This window comes from Microtus ochrogaster, unplaced genomic scaffold, assembly GCF_000317375.1.
Source record: "Microtus ochrogaster isolate Prairie Vole_2 unplaced genomic scaffold, MicOch1.0 UNK14, whole genome shotgun sequence".
Taxonomy (NCBI): domain Eukaryota; kingdom Metazoa; phylum Chordata; class Mammalia; order Rodentia; family Cricetidae; genus Microtus; species Microtus ochrogaster.
This window is the reverse complement of record NW_004949112.1, coordinates 290,712-307,128: the sequence shown is the minus strand read 5'-3', so window position 1 is coordinate 307,128 and position 16,417 is coordinate 290,712. Positions and strand designations below refer to the sequence as shown.

The following is a 16,417-nucleotide window of genomic DNA, read 5'->3' as shown; positions in this document are numbered from 1 at the left end:
CCCCCCCCCCCCCCCCCGGGTACAAAGGCTATAGACAGACACCTGGAGGCCAGGCTGTCTTTGTACTTTTTCTTTTGAGACAGGACCCCAATGACTTGCCTAGGTTGACTTTGAACTCACTCTAGCCCAGGTAGGACTTGAATTTGCAGCACTCCAGCCTCAATCCCTTATGTATCTGGGACTATAGTACTGTCCCACCAGGCCCGACTGAGACTCTGGAAAAGATGAAGGTCTCATAGGAGTATTTTCACCCCAACCTACCTAGTTGTATTCATTAAACAGCTTTTCACAGGTCAAACACACTTCAATAAAGTGCTGTTTTTGTTTTTTTTAAGATGGGAGATGTTCTCTTTGATTTTTAAATGTCAACCTGCCACAACTTGAAATCATGTGAAAAGAGACTCACTTGAGGAACTGAGTGGATTGGATTGGCCTATGGGCTTGTCTGTGAGGACGCCTGTTGTGGGCAGCACCATTCCCTAGGCAGGAAGTTCTGAACAGTGTAAAAGCAAAGCCACCAGCTGAACGTAAGAAAGCTAGCAGCAGGGATACATTTCTCTGCCTTTGACTGTGGACGTGATTTGAATATGGTTTGGATTCCAGCCTTGACCCCCAGCTATGATGGAGGATAGCCTGGAATCGTGGGCCAGATTAACCCTTTCCCCACCTAAGTTGCTTTTGGTTATTAGGATGTTTTCATCACATCAACATAAATGAAATTAGAACAAAAGATAATAAAACAAGGGTCAGATAAAGCTGGAGTATTATTGTGTGTAAGGAAGGCTGGGCCTTCACCCCACCTCCCTTGATGGAGGGCAAACCACTGGCAGCTGCTGAGGATGTGGAACGGTCATCTTCTCTTTACTTCTAAACACACATGACTGCCTGTTTTTCTGGGAACTGCCCTCGACTCTTCTTGTATTAACTCACTGTATTAATGATGAAAGCAATTGCCCTCAAAAATGGAAATTGATGCAGGGAGAGGTGCAGACGCTGTCCAGAGGGCTTTGCTGGCCTTACCTCCCAGTGTCTGTGGCTCACACAAGTGTGGAGGCAGAGTTGCTGGTCTCCTGCTGTGTCTTCCTCCAGCGGAACACAACCAGAGGGTGGTGGGGGGGGTCTGCAAAGGAAAGGCAGGGCGTTGCAGTTGGAAGCCACACCAAGTGCTTTAGCTCACCGCCTGTTTAATCCCCACAGCTCAAGGAGCAAGCAGAGTGCAGCATGAATTATTTAATTGATTCTCACTCCCTTTCTCCCATCCGGAGCAGTTCACCCGTGGAGGCAAAGGGCCTGAGCACAGAGAGGGAGAGGTGCTCAGAACACAGTACCGGCTGCACATCAGCGGGAGAACATTGGTCCTGGGTGGACATGGGGGTGACGGTGTAGTAGAGACCCCTAACAGTTCCTGTACTCTGAGTGTCACTGAGGATTCTGCTCCCCATTGCAAGTAGGAGCCTAGGAAAGAAAAAGCTTACTAAAGTTAGTGAAGGAAGATTGGTACCTTGTACACAGTAGGTGCTCAATAAATGCAGATTGGGCAAGAACACTCAAAGAGATACACAGGAAGTGGAAACCATCTGGTAGATGGGATTTTAGAGCCAGCAGGCTTAGTCTAGAGTCTCAGTTCTGTCTCTCAGCCTCTATTTCCTCATCTGTGGAATGGGGCTAATAAAATCTATCTCCTGGGGTTGCTGGCAGGGTAAGCTTGCGGTCAGTGAGCAGAGTGTGGCCAGGATGAAGGGACTGGGGAGGGGTTTTAGGCTGAATCTCCAGGACACTCTCCATGGGAGGAGACTCGGCCTTCACCTTCAGGAAAGCAGGGTTCCCAAGCGCGTGAGCAGGCAGAGCTGCCTTGCTGAGTCTGGGACCAGCTCTTCTGGGAGGAGGAAACAGAACCAGGGAGGTTGCAGACCTGTGTGCCAAGGAGATACAAAATGATGACCCAAGGCTCAGCAGGAGGGAAGGAAGGTTCCAGACCTGAGAAAGCAGAGTTCATTCCTCATTCAGCATAGGCATGGCGTGTCCACTGGGGACCACAGGAAAACAGGTCACAGACAGAGCAGGGAAGAAGCAAAGTGTTAAGACCTGCTGTGTGCTGGGCACTTTTTATGTGCATAAATTTATACACAGTGCCCCAGAGCAGGACCTCCTAAAGCTCACTTATGGACTGGTGGTGTTTAGGAGTATTCCTCAGGCAGTACTATCTAATTAAAAAACAAGAAATACAGCTCTTGTTATTTAATACACACACACACACACACACACACACATACACATTGTTTTTTCAAGACAGGATTTCTCTGTGTAACCGCCATGACTGTCCTGGAACTTGTTCTGTAGACCAGGCTAGCCTCAAACTCAACAGAAATCCGTCTGCCTCTGCCTCCCAGGAGCTGGGATTAAGGGCTTGCACCACCACTGCCTGCCTGAAAACCATACTATTTATTTTATTTATTTATTTTTGCGTGCGTATGGCTGTTCTGACTGAATGTATATCTGTTGGTCACATGTGTGCTTGGTGCTGTGGAGGCCAGAGAGGACATCAGATCCCCTAGAACTGCAGTCACAGGTGGTTGTGAGCCACGATGCGAGTGCTGGGAATTGAACCCTGGTCCTCTGCAAACATCTCTCCAGCCCGAAAGCCGTATTTTTAAAGGGCAGTTTGAGTGATGGTGGTATTTACCACACAACCAAGATTCCAGAGACTTCCATATTTCTTTTCTCTTTCTTTTGTGTCCTTGAAAGTCTGTAGAACAAGGAGGTGTGAGAGTATTTGTAGAGAGCAAAGCCGGACTGTTCCCTCAAGTCCTTGGAGGTATTTCTGGACTGGAAATGGTCCCTCTATTTGTGGAGCCCCTGCCATTCACCTTCCCACCTCTGGAGCAGTCTGCACTAAGCAGGGCGGCCTTCCTAGCTCCTTGGTATAAGGGGTGATTCCGAAAGGTCGAGTTATAAATTATAAGAGAGGCTGGGGTAGCTGGATGATGGTGCACGCCTTTGATCCCAGCACTCAGAAGGCAGAGCCAGGAAGATCTCTGTGAGTTTCAGGCCAGCCTGGCTACGTAATGAATTCCAGGACAGCCAGGACTGTTAAACAGAGAAACCCTGACTCAAAAAAATAAAAACGAAGAATAAAGCTGAGGGGGATGGTGAACCTTGGGAGGTTCCATTGCTTGTTGGGTTCCCCGAAATGCTTGTTTGGCTACGGCCTTGAGTCCTACAGAATATGGAGATGACTCTGCAGAAGTGGATAAATCTGGACAGGGTTGTTGTGAGCTCACTGGTGAGGCAGTATTAGGCCTGCAGGCTGCCTCAGAACTGGACCAGTAAGGTATGGCTTGTGAGTAGGAGCTCTGAATGCAGCAGCCAGTGTCTAATCCCTGTCTGATGGAGGAGTAACACTTGTTGGTCCTGAAATAACCACACAGAAACTGTATTGATTAAATCACCGCTTGGCCCATTAGCTCTAACTTCTTATTGGCTAACTCTTACATCTTAGATTAACCCATCTCTATTAATCTGTGTATCACCATGTGGCAATGGCTTACCGGTAAAGTTTCAGCACGTCTATCTCTAGGAGCGGATCCACGGCATCTCTCTGACTCTGCCCTTCTTTCTCCCAGCTTTCAGTCCAGTCCTCCCTGCCTACCTAAGTTCTGTCCTATCAACAGGCCAAGGTAGTTTTTTTTGTTCATTAATGGTAATCACAGCACACAGAGGGGACTCCCACATCAGCTGCACAGGGCCTGGGACCCCAGGAGCAGGTTGTTTTCTAGGAAGACCATTTTAAAAATATAATCCTGCACTCTAAATTGCCAAGTCCTCTTTAGTTTCCTCCCCCGACTATTGTGTACTTTGTGTCCTCCATGAGGACAATCCTCTGCTGCTTAAACCAAACACACGGCAGATGCAGTTCTCCAGAGACTCTCATGGGAAGGGAAATTCAGTCCCAAGACCTCTGCCCCTCCTGTCCCGACCAAAGGCTAGAACCTCCAACTCAACAGACAGGGCTGTTATGCTCCCCCTAAAGAGCAGAACCACTGGGGTTCAAAGTGTCACTTAATATTCCATTTTCTTCCTCCTTATGGACAGGTGAAGAGGTAGGGGTGTGGAAGAGGTGCATGTAGGTGCTAAACCTAGAGTCTCATGTCTGCCAGGCAAGCACTTTACCACTGAAATTCCCCCTTTCCTGCTCGAAAGCTTCCGTAACAGTGAAGAGAGTCAGGTGTGGTGGTGCATGCCTTTAACCCCAGCACTCGGAAAACAAAGGCGGGCAGATTTCTGAGGTTGAGGTTAGTCCGATCTACATATGAAAATAATAATTAATAATAATAAAAGATTCATCTAAAAATTTCAGGCCAACTAGGCTACATAGTGAGATCTTGTCTTAACAACAAACAATCAAGATAAACAACAGTAGAAAGGAGAGAGAAGAGAATTAGATATCTTCCCAAGGCAAAGGTCTCGATGTTGGGGCTCGAAGGGGACTTGGGTACTCTTCGCCCTAAAAGACCTGAGCCCTTTCCTGACATGGCAGAACAGTACGAGTGTGGGCTTGGCATCAGACATGGGTTCAAATCCCAGCTCTGCTTGTTAGCTGTGGCCTTGGGTCACCACTGTGATCTCCTCTGTATAATAGTGTGAGACTAAGGTTCTCTCACTATTGAACAAATGTCACTGTGGAAGCTCCTGGGAGCCCTGCAAGAGTGCTTTCCCTTTCTCTTCTGTCCTCATGACTCTTCTTCCTGCAGAGAATGGGCAGACCAAGGGGCAGGGACTAATGAATCCATTCAAAGCTCATTTATTGAGTACTTCATCTGCATTAATCATGAGGAATGCAGACCGAAGCTGACCTCATTTTCTTCTAGAAGACAAATTCCAAAAATTACAAATATAAGTAATTTATTATATTATGACTAGTAATGTCCCAGCAGAATTGAAATAGTTCTCGGAGGTGGGAATAGGTCGGTTAGTAGGTGGGAGAGACAACCTCTGTGGGAAAGAAGCAGTCAGGAGGGTGAAGAGCAGAGGACAGAATGTGCCTAGGCCTGTGGCTGGAGGGAGCGGGGTCTGGCTTATACATGAAGCTAAAAGGAGACCCACATAGTCAGGAAGAGTGGCGGTTTGATGTGTTTTGTTTGGTTGATTGGTTTGGTTTGGTTTGGTTTCATTTTTATTTTCCTGTGATGGCAATCAACTCTAGAGCCTTGTGTGTGTGACTGTCAAGCCCTCCAATACTGGGGTACATCTTCACCCCCTGGCTTTGAGTTTACACGCATCAAGAAAGTCCGATCAAGCAACATGATCTTACGTATGAAGATTTTTCTGGTCCTAGGGAATTCAGTACTGTCTATGATGCCGCTTCCCCATCTCCTATCTGGTGGGGATCCCTGAAGTAAGGAGGTGGGATGCAGCTGGGGGAGCACACACTCTTTGAGCCCTTGGAGCTCAGCCCGGAGCACAGCCTTCTGGATTCCTCTTGCCTCAGTCAAATGCTCATGTAGATAGAGAGGAAAGGTGGAAACTGGGAATCTGCATTTCCTGCTCAGATCCAAAATCCTGGGCCTCGGGTCCTCTCTGCACTGGGGCAGACAGACTCTCTCGGATCTTCCGAAGTCCTTGAAGTACCTGTAGAGAAGTCATAGTTGTCAGGGTCCTGCTCCAAGCTCCAGGCAGGCAGGAGAGCACAGCTTTTGCAGCAGCTTCTATGATGGGCAAAGACAGGACTACAATGTTAACTCGTCCTGGATTCAAAAGGAGAGGAGGTCCTAATGTCCCCCCTCCCAAGCACCTGCCTCACCCTGTTGCTTAATCTTGGGCTAAAGAGAAAACCAGGACGCAACCCTTGGAGATTTACACTGAACTTTGCTGAAGTACAGAATTTGGGGCTCCTGGACTCCCAGGTTCCCAAGGATGAAGGTGCTGATGAAACAGCTCCTGAACATGACCTTGGAGGCCCAGCTATTGACGTCAGCAGAAGCTGTGATGGTGTAACCCAATCCTCCCCCTGGAGGGACACCTGAATGGAGAAGGAGAGACCAGGAGGCTGACTGGTGAACAGAAGTCAAGGCCAGGCTAGGGTAAAGCCCCCACATAGGCAGCAGCGAGGAATCTGGTGGTAGGCTGCTTCTGGTGGGTAGGATGTGTTATCCAAGTGAGTGGCCTAAATCCTTCCTCAAAGCATTTATCCGCCACTATAGCTACCATCAGGTGAGACCGGGCTTCTTCCTGACACAGGTGACATTGCCGTGAGTGTGGCAGCTGTGACGTGGGAGTGTGTCCTTGTTGAATGGGGGTCTTGTGTGCTCATGTGTGTGTGCCTGTCGTGTTGCCTTGGGATAAGATGCTTCTGGGTTAGTCCAGGCTGCTCTACAGATCTGACATGTCAAGCAATTTCGTCCCTGGTTTTCTTCTCCTCTTCCATCCTTAGCCTCAGGAACTGCTGTGGCACTCTGGACAGTGGCCTCTCCTCCACAGGTCTACTGTGAGTATGCTGGGTGCTCATAGGACCTGCAGCTATAATTCTGCTTTTTGGACTTTCAGGTGGATTTCCTCATTGAAAATGATGCAGAGAAGGACTATCTCTATGATGTGCTGCGGATGTACCACCAGTAAGTGTGTATGGCCGAGCCCAGGAGACCCGAGACAGCACCTGTTCCGTGCTCCTGGGAGCCCGTGTGTGTGTTACTTACATGCTCGCAGCTTCAGTGTCTGTGCACATGGACACTTCTGACTTGGCTCTGGGCTAGGGCTCAGAGGTGTCCTGTGAGCAAGAAAGACTGCCCTCTGTCCTCAGGATGCTTCCCATTTGGTGGAGTAGCTGTACCCAAGTAGGTCCCCCAGCACCTCGTCTGTTGTCTCTGGTCCCACACCCACTTTGATTCTCAGTGTGTGTTTGTAAGCTCTGTTAGGGCCCAGATGTGCAGTGGGTGGGACAAAGGCCATAGCCATGCTGATGGACGCCTCAGACGCTTGCCCGCCCTCTGCCATCTCCAAAGGACCATGGATGTGACCGTGCTTGTGGGAGACCTGAAGCTGGTCATCAATGAACCCAACCGTCTGCCCCTGTTTGATGCCATCCGGCCCCTGATCCCACTGAAGCACCAGGTGGAGTATGACCAGCTGACACCCCGACGCTCCAGGTGTGTCCCCAGGCCAGAGGCAGGAACTGGGAGGGTCCCCCCTCCCCCCATGCAGTCCTGACTACAAGAACTGAGCTGGGTCATCACCAATGCCCATCACTGTAACAGGAAGCTGAAGGAGGTACGTCTGGACCGTCTGCACCCAGAAGGCCTCGGCCTCAGTGTGCGTGGAGGCCTGGAGTTTGGCTGTGGACTCTTCATCTCTCACCTCATCAAAGGTGGGCAGGCAGACAGTGTTGGGCTGCAGGTGAGTCAACAGAGTCAGCAGAACTGGGTCAGGGTCTCAGATGCTCTATTTCCTCCTGATCCACTCTGTGGCACAATGTGGACTCCCATTTTCCTAAGCCTTTGGGGAAGGAACGGTCCAAGTGGTATTTTAGTGAGTGAAAGTCATAGGACACAGGAAAACTGTGTCTGTGTGTGTGCATGTGTGTGCCTGTGTGTGTTTGTATATGTGTCCCTATGTGTATGTGTGTTTCTTTGTGTGTGTGTGTCCTCAGACATGCTGGGCAAACACTCCACATGAAACTCTATGCCGACCTTGCCCATTTCCTCAGGTAAAGCTGGGACCCTGATCGCTGCCTCTTGCCACTGGCATGGAGCCCCTCCCCAACTCCCCTGATTCCTGAAGGAGGAGCAGGGTTAGAGCAGGCACCTACACCTTGGTACAGGCCACCTTTTAGTCTAATGCTGTGTGATGTTTAAGAACACAGATAGTGCTTTTGGACTGTCCCATTCAGATCCTGGCCTTGTCTCCCTTAAAGTTATGTGACTTTAGTGGAGTGACGCCACCCTGAGCCTGGATTTCTTCATCTGTAAAGTCATCTGTCTCTTCAGGCTCTTCATGAAGCAGAGGAGTGAAATGAGACCATGATCACAGCCGCCTGAGACGCCAGGGCTCTGAGCCGCTAAGGCAGTGGAAAGGGGCCACAGGTGAACCCCTCCAGCGCGTCAGCACATATCAGATGGATCATTTTATAGGGTTCGCAGAGGCTCAGTGGTCAGTAAGCAGCAGAGCCAGGCTTTGAACTTGGGTCTCCTGGAGCCATGTCAGCACCCCAAGTTTCTCCGCTGTGGTCCCCAAACTTTTGTGTCTGAGCAGGGACAGCAGACCTCCTGGTATCAGAGTTGTTTTTGACTATCCAGGTAAAGAAAGTTCCAGAGATTTTGTTATCAACATCCCCATCAGGGGACAAAGACGGGCTCCAGGGGGCTCCAGTGCTAATGGTGCAAAACACCAAGGAGGAGGGGGTGGGGACAGCAAACTGACAGACGGGCTTTGTTCGCAATCCCTGTCTCAGGGCTCTCGGTGGCGTCTGAAATTTCAGCCTCTTCATTGTTCTTTCCTCTGTGGCACATTTTCCAGCCCAGAAACACAGCCAGGGGAGAGCACATAATGAGCTCCCCTCTCGCGTCAGCTGGGCCCCCTTTTTTCCAGAGTGAGCTCTCTGAGGACAAGCGCTTCCCTGCAGAGCCCCAGGAAGGAGGGCAGCAGGGCACTCTCCTGAAACCCAGACACGCAGCTTCCCACCTGCTTCTCGGGCTTATGAAATGCCAACCCCCTTTCTGGGGCTGCTGGGCCCATCTCTTCTTTGTCCCACTGTCCCTCAGGTTGTCACATACAAAGACTCTTTTGCAGGGTTCCATGTAGAGGAAGGGGGAGAGGGAAGTTGATCCTGCAACCCTATCCAAGGGCCATGTGGGAATCTTTCTGCCTAGGGTCCTGGGCAAGTTCCTGGAGTAACAGCACAGGGGACTCAACTCAAGAGGACCTAGGACAAAACTGCTTTTATCCACTGACTGAATCAGGGGTCAAGTTTCTCATGCTAGAAGACAACACAGAGAAGATTCTAGAGGGCAAAAGGGTGCCCTGCAGGGGATTGCTTGAACCTTCTAAAGGACCTCGTCCTGCGACTTCAGCCATGCTGCTCCTGTCCCCTCCTCGATACTTAAGATTTTTTACAAACCTATTTTATATTTAACCACGTCCTTTACTCACAAAAGTATGCAACTGGCTGCTTGCTCATACAGAAAATGATCTTCCATGCCCTTCCTGTCCCTGCTATAAAATAGACAGGGAATCCCTGCCTTCCCAAAGGACTCTGGGGCTCTGACCAGGTGACAGGAACCCAGAGCAGGCAAGACACAGAGAGCTGGTCACAGGCCCTTCTTTTCCAACATGTGTTGTCTGTCAGGTAGCCTTGACTCTTAGCTCACTGGATAACTGAGTAAATCACGTCGCCTCCCTGAACCTCTGTTTCTTCATAGTGCCACTGTGGTCTTACATAAAGGCCTTTTCGCAAGTTCCACGCAGAGCAGAAACACAAGTGCCTCCCTTTGGGGTTGTGAAAGTAGGTGCAGGGAGGTCTGCCAATGTCCTCTCTGAGCTCAGTGCCCCCAGAAATGTAGGAAGTTCTTTAGTGAGCCCTCCTGTCAGGACACCTAGAAGATGGGTGTTGGCTCCAGACAGGGGGCAGGCTCTTTCCAAGTGGTAAGAAGAGGTGACTACAGGGGTGTCGCAGTCTGCGAACCCATCCGGAGAACGCGTTTCCTCAGAGTCCAGCCTGAGTTTTCCACATGTGCCAGCTTGTCTCCAGGGGACCCTGCGTGGGGTTTCAGTGAAGCCCACAGCCTCAGCCTGCAGAAGGACACCCGGGTTCTGTTCCTGTGTGGCAGCTGCTGCCTTCATGGTCTTGGGCAATACATCATCACCACCCCTGACCCCTACCACCCTGATGCCTACCCCTACCCCACTGGCTCCTCTTTCATGAGATGTTGATATCCAGGGATCTTTCAGTTCTTACTGAAGAGCTCAGGCCCAAGTGCTAGGAGAAGGGAGCAGTGATGGCCAGCAGGGGGCAGTCTCATCATGGTGTGCCTCTTAGAGCTGGCTCCACAGGCAGGCCTCAATAACAACCGTTTATTAAGAAGCTGCGGTGGCAAATACTGGATAGCCTTACACACCTTACACATATGTTTGCTTAATTCTCAGCAGCTCTGTCATGTTGCCTGTTTTAAATATGAGAGAAACTATGTTTCAGGGAATTCAAGAGACTTGGCTCAAGTCATATACCTAATAGGAATTAAGAAGGAAGGATTTGAACCCACAGAGCAAAGAGCCCTAAGTTCATTCTGTTCTTTTGCTTGCTCCCAGAATCAAGATTTAGCAGTCTGTTTAACTGCACTGGAGGGAACAAAAGAGATTGCACGTTGGCATTAGAGTTGGGGGAAGAGTCCTAGGTTCCCGTTCTGGCTCACAGTGTGTGTGTTAGTAATTGACAGAGACAAGAGCCCACTTCTGAGGGCAGGAAGGGACAAAGGCCATGTGGGATGCTGGATCTCAGAACCTGATGGTACCTCAGTGACAGAAGCACCAAGATGAGGGAGGGGACAGAGTCTGCCTCCTGCCTCAGCTCCACTATCTGCCCACTGCCTGCTTTTCCCAGCCCAGAACTTGGTTTCCCCATCCGGGAACTGAAAATGTTGCCTGCCTTGGATCCCCCAGCTGTCAGAGGGGTGCTTGGCTGTGACGTGGTACTGCAGCACAGATAGAAGCTTTTGCCAGTTGTCAGCCCCTTCTGGGTCTGTGGGCAACTGGTAGTGGGCCTTCTGCTCTGTTTGACACTCTCCCCCATGTCTGTGCCAAGGTAGGGGACGAGATCGTCCGGATCAATGGCTACTCCATCTCCTCCTGTACCCACGAGGAAGTCATCAACTTGATCCGCACCAAGAAGACCGTGTCCATCAAAGTGAGACGTGAGTGAGGCCAGAAGGGAGCTTTGTTACAGGTGGGATGTGGGGATTGCGGCCCCAACTCCACGGACCCTAACATGCTGTGTTTCCCACAGACATTGGCCTGATCCCTGTGAAGAGGTAAGCAGGCTCGTCTGAGTGAGTCCCGCATGCCCTGACTCGCACTGCTCCTGGACTGGGGGGGGGGTGCTGATGACAGCTTCACATGTCCCAGGCCCCTCAAATGTTCTTTCTAGCTCAAATTCTGTGTCCCCTTCTCCTTAGCTCTCCTGAGGAACCCCTCAAATGGCAGTATGTGGATCAGTTTGTGTCGGAGTCTGGGGTAAGAGGCTAGGACTACCTTTGATGAAGGTTGGGCAGCTGGCCCTGAAGGAGGGATGGTTCTGGGGAATGTATCGTCTGGGCTTCACATAGGCCCTTAGGGCACCTTGTGCACCCTTATGGTGTAGCGGGCTTCTAGACCCATATCCCAGGGATGTGATGGCTATTTGGTCTCTGTGAATTTGGAGATTTAATCAGAAAGTCTCAAGTTTAGGAGGATATTTGAATGCGTGTAGACCCAGTCACCTGCCTCTGTCCCTTCTTCAGGGTGTGCGAGGTGGCTCGGGCTCTCCCAGCAACCGGACAACCAAGGAGAAGAAGGTGTTCATCAGTCTAGTAGGCTCCCGGGGCCTGGGCTGCAGGTGGGTAGCGGGCATGCCTGAGCTGTCAGCAGTTTTTAGCTGGGTAGCAGGCATGCCCAGGACACAGTGACAGCTAGTAGACCCCAGAAGCCCCAACACTTTTTTCTCACTCCTGCTCCTGAGGATTCTATTCACTGGCAATGGGGTTTGTGCACTGGGTATGATAAGGAACTTGAAACACAGATAGAGCCCCAGTCTCCATCTTTCCAGCCCCAGAAATTGCTTTGTTTTGTTTTTGAGACAGGGTCTCATTCTGTAGGCCTGGCTGGCCTTGAACTCACGTAGATCTGCCTGCATTTGCATCCTAAGTGTTGAAATTAAAGGAGCGCACCATTATGCCCAGCTCCACAGGTGATTTTTAATGTCTGTCCTGGAGCGTGAGGATGTAGCTTAGCTGGTAGGATGCTTGTCAAACAGGTAGAAAGGCCTGTTACAAACCTCAGCACTGTAAACACCGAGCATTGCGGTGTACACCTCTAAATCTAGCTCTGGAAAAATGGAGGCAGGAAACTCTAAACCAAGGGTATCCTCAGCTACACAGTGAGTTTGACATTAGTCTAGGTGAGGCAAGACCTGTCTTAAAAAATAAAAATAAAATTAAAAGTCCCTCCTTTCGAAACTAGATAACCACACAGATGGTTACAATATTGCACAGTAAAGATGCTGGTGAAGCTGCCCCTTAGTCAGGAATGGCAAATAAGTTTCCCACCTGTGTCATCCCATTGATTGACAGTGGTGTCTTTCTGTGGAAGGTTCCGAGTCTGTGTGTGACTGGTTGGGAAAGAGTGTTGTGATTGATTAGTGATGTCTACCACAGACCTGGGAGAGGAATTAAATAGTACAAGTGCCATCCTGTTTATAAGTTAGAAGCACTAATAACTCTGGGGCAATTTGCTTAATCAGGATCTGGTGAAAATCTTATCGCCATAAGGAATGAACAGGAAAGTTCTAGAAAGACAAAAGAAGGTAGCATGTGTGGTATATTGTGTAAAGAGCTGAGGAGATGAAATCTCAGTGAGTTTTCTGTGACTCCTGCCTAGGCTGAAAGGGAGATAGCACCAGAGAAACTCAGGCCTTGCATTCATGGACGGCCTACGTCCTGCATTCTGGCCACGTAGACAGAGGGCCACAGGCTCGTCATTAAGAATGATCTGAGCTGCAGGGGACGAGCCTCACCCACATCTCTGTTTCCCACAGCATCTCCAGTGGCCCCATCCAGAAGCCTGGCATCTTCATCAGCCATGTGAAGCCTGGCTCCCTGTCTGCAGAGGTGGGGTTGGAGGTACGTGCCGGGATGAGAGGGACAGGGCCACACACCAACAGATGTTGTACCTTCCCACGTAGCTTTTTCCTGGCCAGCAGCGGCTGATGACTCCCTAGTGGTCTCCAGCGGGGAAGGCATTGCAGAGAAGGAGTATTGGACCCCGCCGTCGTCTTCTTCAGCTCTGGCAGCCGCTGGTCCTAAGTCTGTAGATGTGGATAGTGGGAGTTGACTTTCTGCATTTTAAGCCCTATAACAACTCTGAGGGTCAGGTACTAATGTTACCCCCACACCGAGGAGGCCAAGACACTGGCTCTTCAAAGGCTGCGTGCCTACAACATAGGGCTGGAAGTCAAACCTTCACTCTTAACCACAAGATAAGGATGCTAGAACCTTCCTTCTAGAGTTGTTGTGCAGATCAAATTAACATTTAGACTAGATCTGTACCAGGGACTCAAAGTTGATCAATAAATGCCAACCATGACTGTTATTATAATGAGGGACCAGCAGAGCCTCTGCTGTTTGGAAAGTCCAGAGCCTTCTGTCCATTAACTAAACGTTGTAAAGGAAATGTCATTATTTAGCAAAAGATACTAATTTATAGTAGTGTGGTGTTTGATAGCCAAGAAGACCATCATGGCTGGGGTGGGGGTGCCAGGGTGAGCTCGAGGCCCTCCCGTATTCCTATCAGAGCAGGCCACCGGGTCTGTTCCCTGGAAAGAGCTAGAATTTGGCTGCTTGACCAGCAGCCTTTATGTGTGGCATGCCAGGAGACATTTCTGCAGATGAATGTGGAAATCGCATGCATACACACACACCGACCCTTTTCTGTTTCTTGCCCAGACAGGGGACCAGATTGTGGAAGTCAATGGCATCGACTTCTCAAACATGGACCACAAGGAGGTGAGATGTGGGGTCCCCACCTGCTGTATCTCCTCTTCATACACTTCGTCCAGCCAGTGCTCTGATTGATGGCCGAGAGACCCTAATGCTCCCAGCCTGCATTGCTCCAGTCTGATGGTCAGGCCCCAGCTGAATGACTGTCCCTGACTGTCCCTGTGTCCACAGGCCGTGAATGTCCTGAAGAGTAGCCGCAGCCTGACCATCTCCGTTGTAGCTGGAGCTGTAAGTTAGGAAAGAGGCAATGGCCCCCCATGACCCCTGACCAACTCCGTGACAAGGGCAACCCCTTCTCCCCAGGGGCTGAGCTTTCACAGTCACTCCCCAACAGGGCCGGGAGCTGTTCATGACAGACCGGGAACGGCTGGAGGAGGCACGGCAACGTGAGCTCCAAAGGCAGGAGCTCCTCATGCAGAAGCGGCTGGCAATGGAGTCCAACAAGATCCTCCAGGAGCAGCAGGAGATGGAGCGCCAGTGAGTGGCCTATTGGGGACCTGCTCACACCCAGACCAAACACTTGACTTCTGCCTGCTTGTCCTGGGCCAGCTGCATTCTTTTTGTTGTGCCCTCAGTGGCAGACTAGTGTCTGTTCTGGTCCTAGACACCCTGACTTGTTGCTAAAGAGCCCTGATTTTCAGGCACCGGTGCTATACAGAGGCTCCTGCTGGCCACAGTCAGCATGCACCATGTGTGTTGTGTTGTTCATTTCTGGACTTGGTTTATGTTCCTAGTTTAGCTCCCACGGCAACCCTGGCAGGTAGATAGAGTCAACACATTGGATAGGCAAGAAGTCTGAGGCTTAGTGAGGTAAAGCCACCTATGTCCAGAATCATAGGTGGCCAGGCTGGGATGCTAATCTATACAGTCTAGGTCAGGAGTCTGGCAGTGCCCACAGCGACACCCACCTGTAGTGATAAGCCTACTTCTGCATGTTTGAAATAGCGGGCTGAGAAAATCGATAGCACAAGCAACTCAAATCAAAACCGCTGCCAAAATGCCAACTCTGATACATTTCGGGTACTAAGTGTTTGGGAAAGGGAAGAGGGTGCCACTCCATCTCCTCTATCACGGAATCAGCCTGGTGCGTGGTGCCTGCTTCATCTTTGGATGGGAGCCGACACGCCTGTGGACCTGCTACCTGCTCCCACGGCACAGACTCTCTGCCCAGCAGCACAGATGAAATTCCGTCAGAGTAGACTTTGCAGAACCAGTCTGGGCGTACACTCACACAGGCCAACCTCTCTTTGTTTTAGGAGGAGAAAGGAACTCGCCCAGAAGGCCGCTGAGGAGAACGAGAGATACCGGAAGGAGATGGAGGAGTGAGTGGATTGGGGTCCATCGCGAGCGCCCGTGGCTGCGTCCTGAGCTCAGCTAGTCAGAAACACAGACACCCCGTGACATTCCACAGCAGTAGAAAGTCGCAAGCTGCATTGATGTCGTCAACTCAAATGCACCAAATAGTTCCAATTTACCTCTCTTTTTCCAGTCTTAATTACTGTCGTAACACCCACATAACATACTACACGGTGTGACAGGAGCACAAGCATCAGGGACAGGTGGGAATTGCCTGGTTGTCAGTCCCCGGATGTGTGTGTCAGTCATTTAACATACCCTGGATAGTCAGCTGACCAGTCAATGGGATTGTCACCATTATAATGTCAGGTGTCCTTCTCTTTATGGGGTCCAGGTTGGGGGCCTTCACTAGTCTAGTGTGTTGGGTAAGATTCAGGGTTTGCTTTTCTGATACAGTTGTTGTACACCCATGTACCCGTATGTTCCCAGCTTACTTGAGAGTGAGCTATCATGGGTGGACCTGGACACATGGTAGTGTGTACATGTACAAACACGTTGTAGAGTCACCCACCTCGGCATTTTCACTCAAAGCAGAGGCAAATGCTGCTTTATGATGGAGTCACTCGGGGCAAGGCACAGCCTGAAGCTATCGTTCCATAGAAGGCAGAATAACAGTACAGAGCTCAGCCTGCTCCCAGCACTGGTCCCATATGTTCTCAGGAGTGAGACCAGCCAGACCTCCCTCTGCAGTGCTGATCCTAGCTTGGGCTAGAGCTGTGAAGCCTCCCTGCCCAAGACAGTCAGGGTCCTGCCTCTGATCACAGGGGTGGCGGTCTCATTTCAGGATCGTGGAGGAGGAAGAGAAGTTTAAGAAGCAGTGGGAAGAAGACTGGGGCTCAAAGGAGCAGCTCATCCTGCCTAAAACCATCACTGCAGAGGTGCACCCGGCGCCCCTTCGCAAGCCCAAGTGTATGTACAACCGGTCAGGGATGGGATAGTGCCAAGGGGGCTAGACAGAACTATGGCCTTCCACCCTCATCAGCACCTCCCCAGGTGACTACTCCAGGGATATCTGCACTGTATTTCACTCAGGAAGAGGCGGTGCTCGAGGCCATCAGCTGTAGCCTCCATTGTCGGGGTGTGGTTCATGCACCAGCTCCCACATCATACCCCATGGTACAGATGCAGCAGATGTTTGGTATGCTGTAGAGGGTACAGAGAGCTTGGCAGGTGTGGACTGGCTTATAGGGTGACTCCCTGAGCTTGCTGAATGGCATGCTGTCTTCTGGCCTGGGTCTGACTAGGACTGTGTTGAAACCAGCACGGAGAAAGGTGGTCTAGGGTTGCCCCATCACCCCACACTCCTGCCATTAGCACACTGAGGA

At 50.6% G+C, this 16,417-nt stretch overlaps 1 protein-coding gene across 1 annotated transcript in view; it reads left to right on the top strand.

The window, feature by feature from the left end:
* The window catches only part of Ush1c (USH1 protein network component harmonin), a 44,199-nt gene that overhangs the window by 3,864 nt on the left and 23,918 nt on the right, over positions 1 to 16,417 (top strand). The window contains 13 exon segments of the mRNA XM_026789141.1: positions 6,544 to 6,611; positions 6,999 to 7,142; positions 7,251 to 7,389; positions 10,790 to 10,898; positions 10,991 to 11,015; positions 11,160 to 11,217; positions 11,484 to 11,578; positions 12,776 to 12,860; positions 13,683 to 13,742; positions 13,908 to 13,964; positions 14,071 to 14,213; positions 14,993 to 15,058; positions 15,877 to 16,001. Of these exon segments, the coding sequence (XP_026644942.1) occupies positions 6,544 to 6,611; positions 6,999 to 7,142; positions 7,251 to 7,389; positions 10,790 to 10,898; positions 10,991 to 11,015; positions 11,160 to 11,217; positions 11,484 to 11,578; positions 12,776 to 12,860; positions 13,683 to 13,742; positions 13,908 to 13,964; positions 14,071 to 14,213; positions 14,993 to 15,058; positions 15,877 to 16,001 (1,174 nt within the window).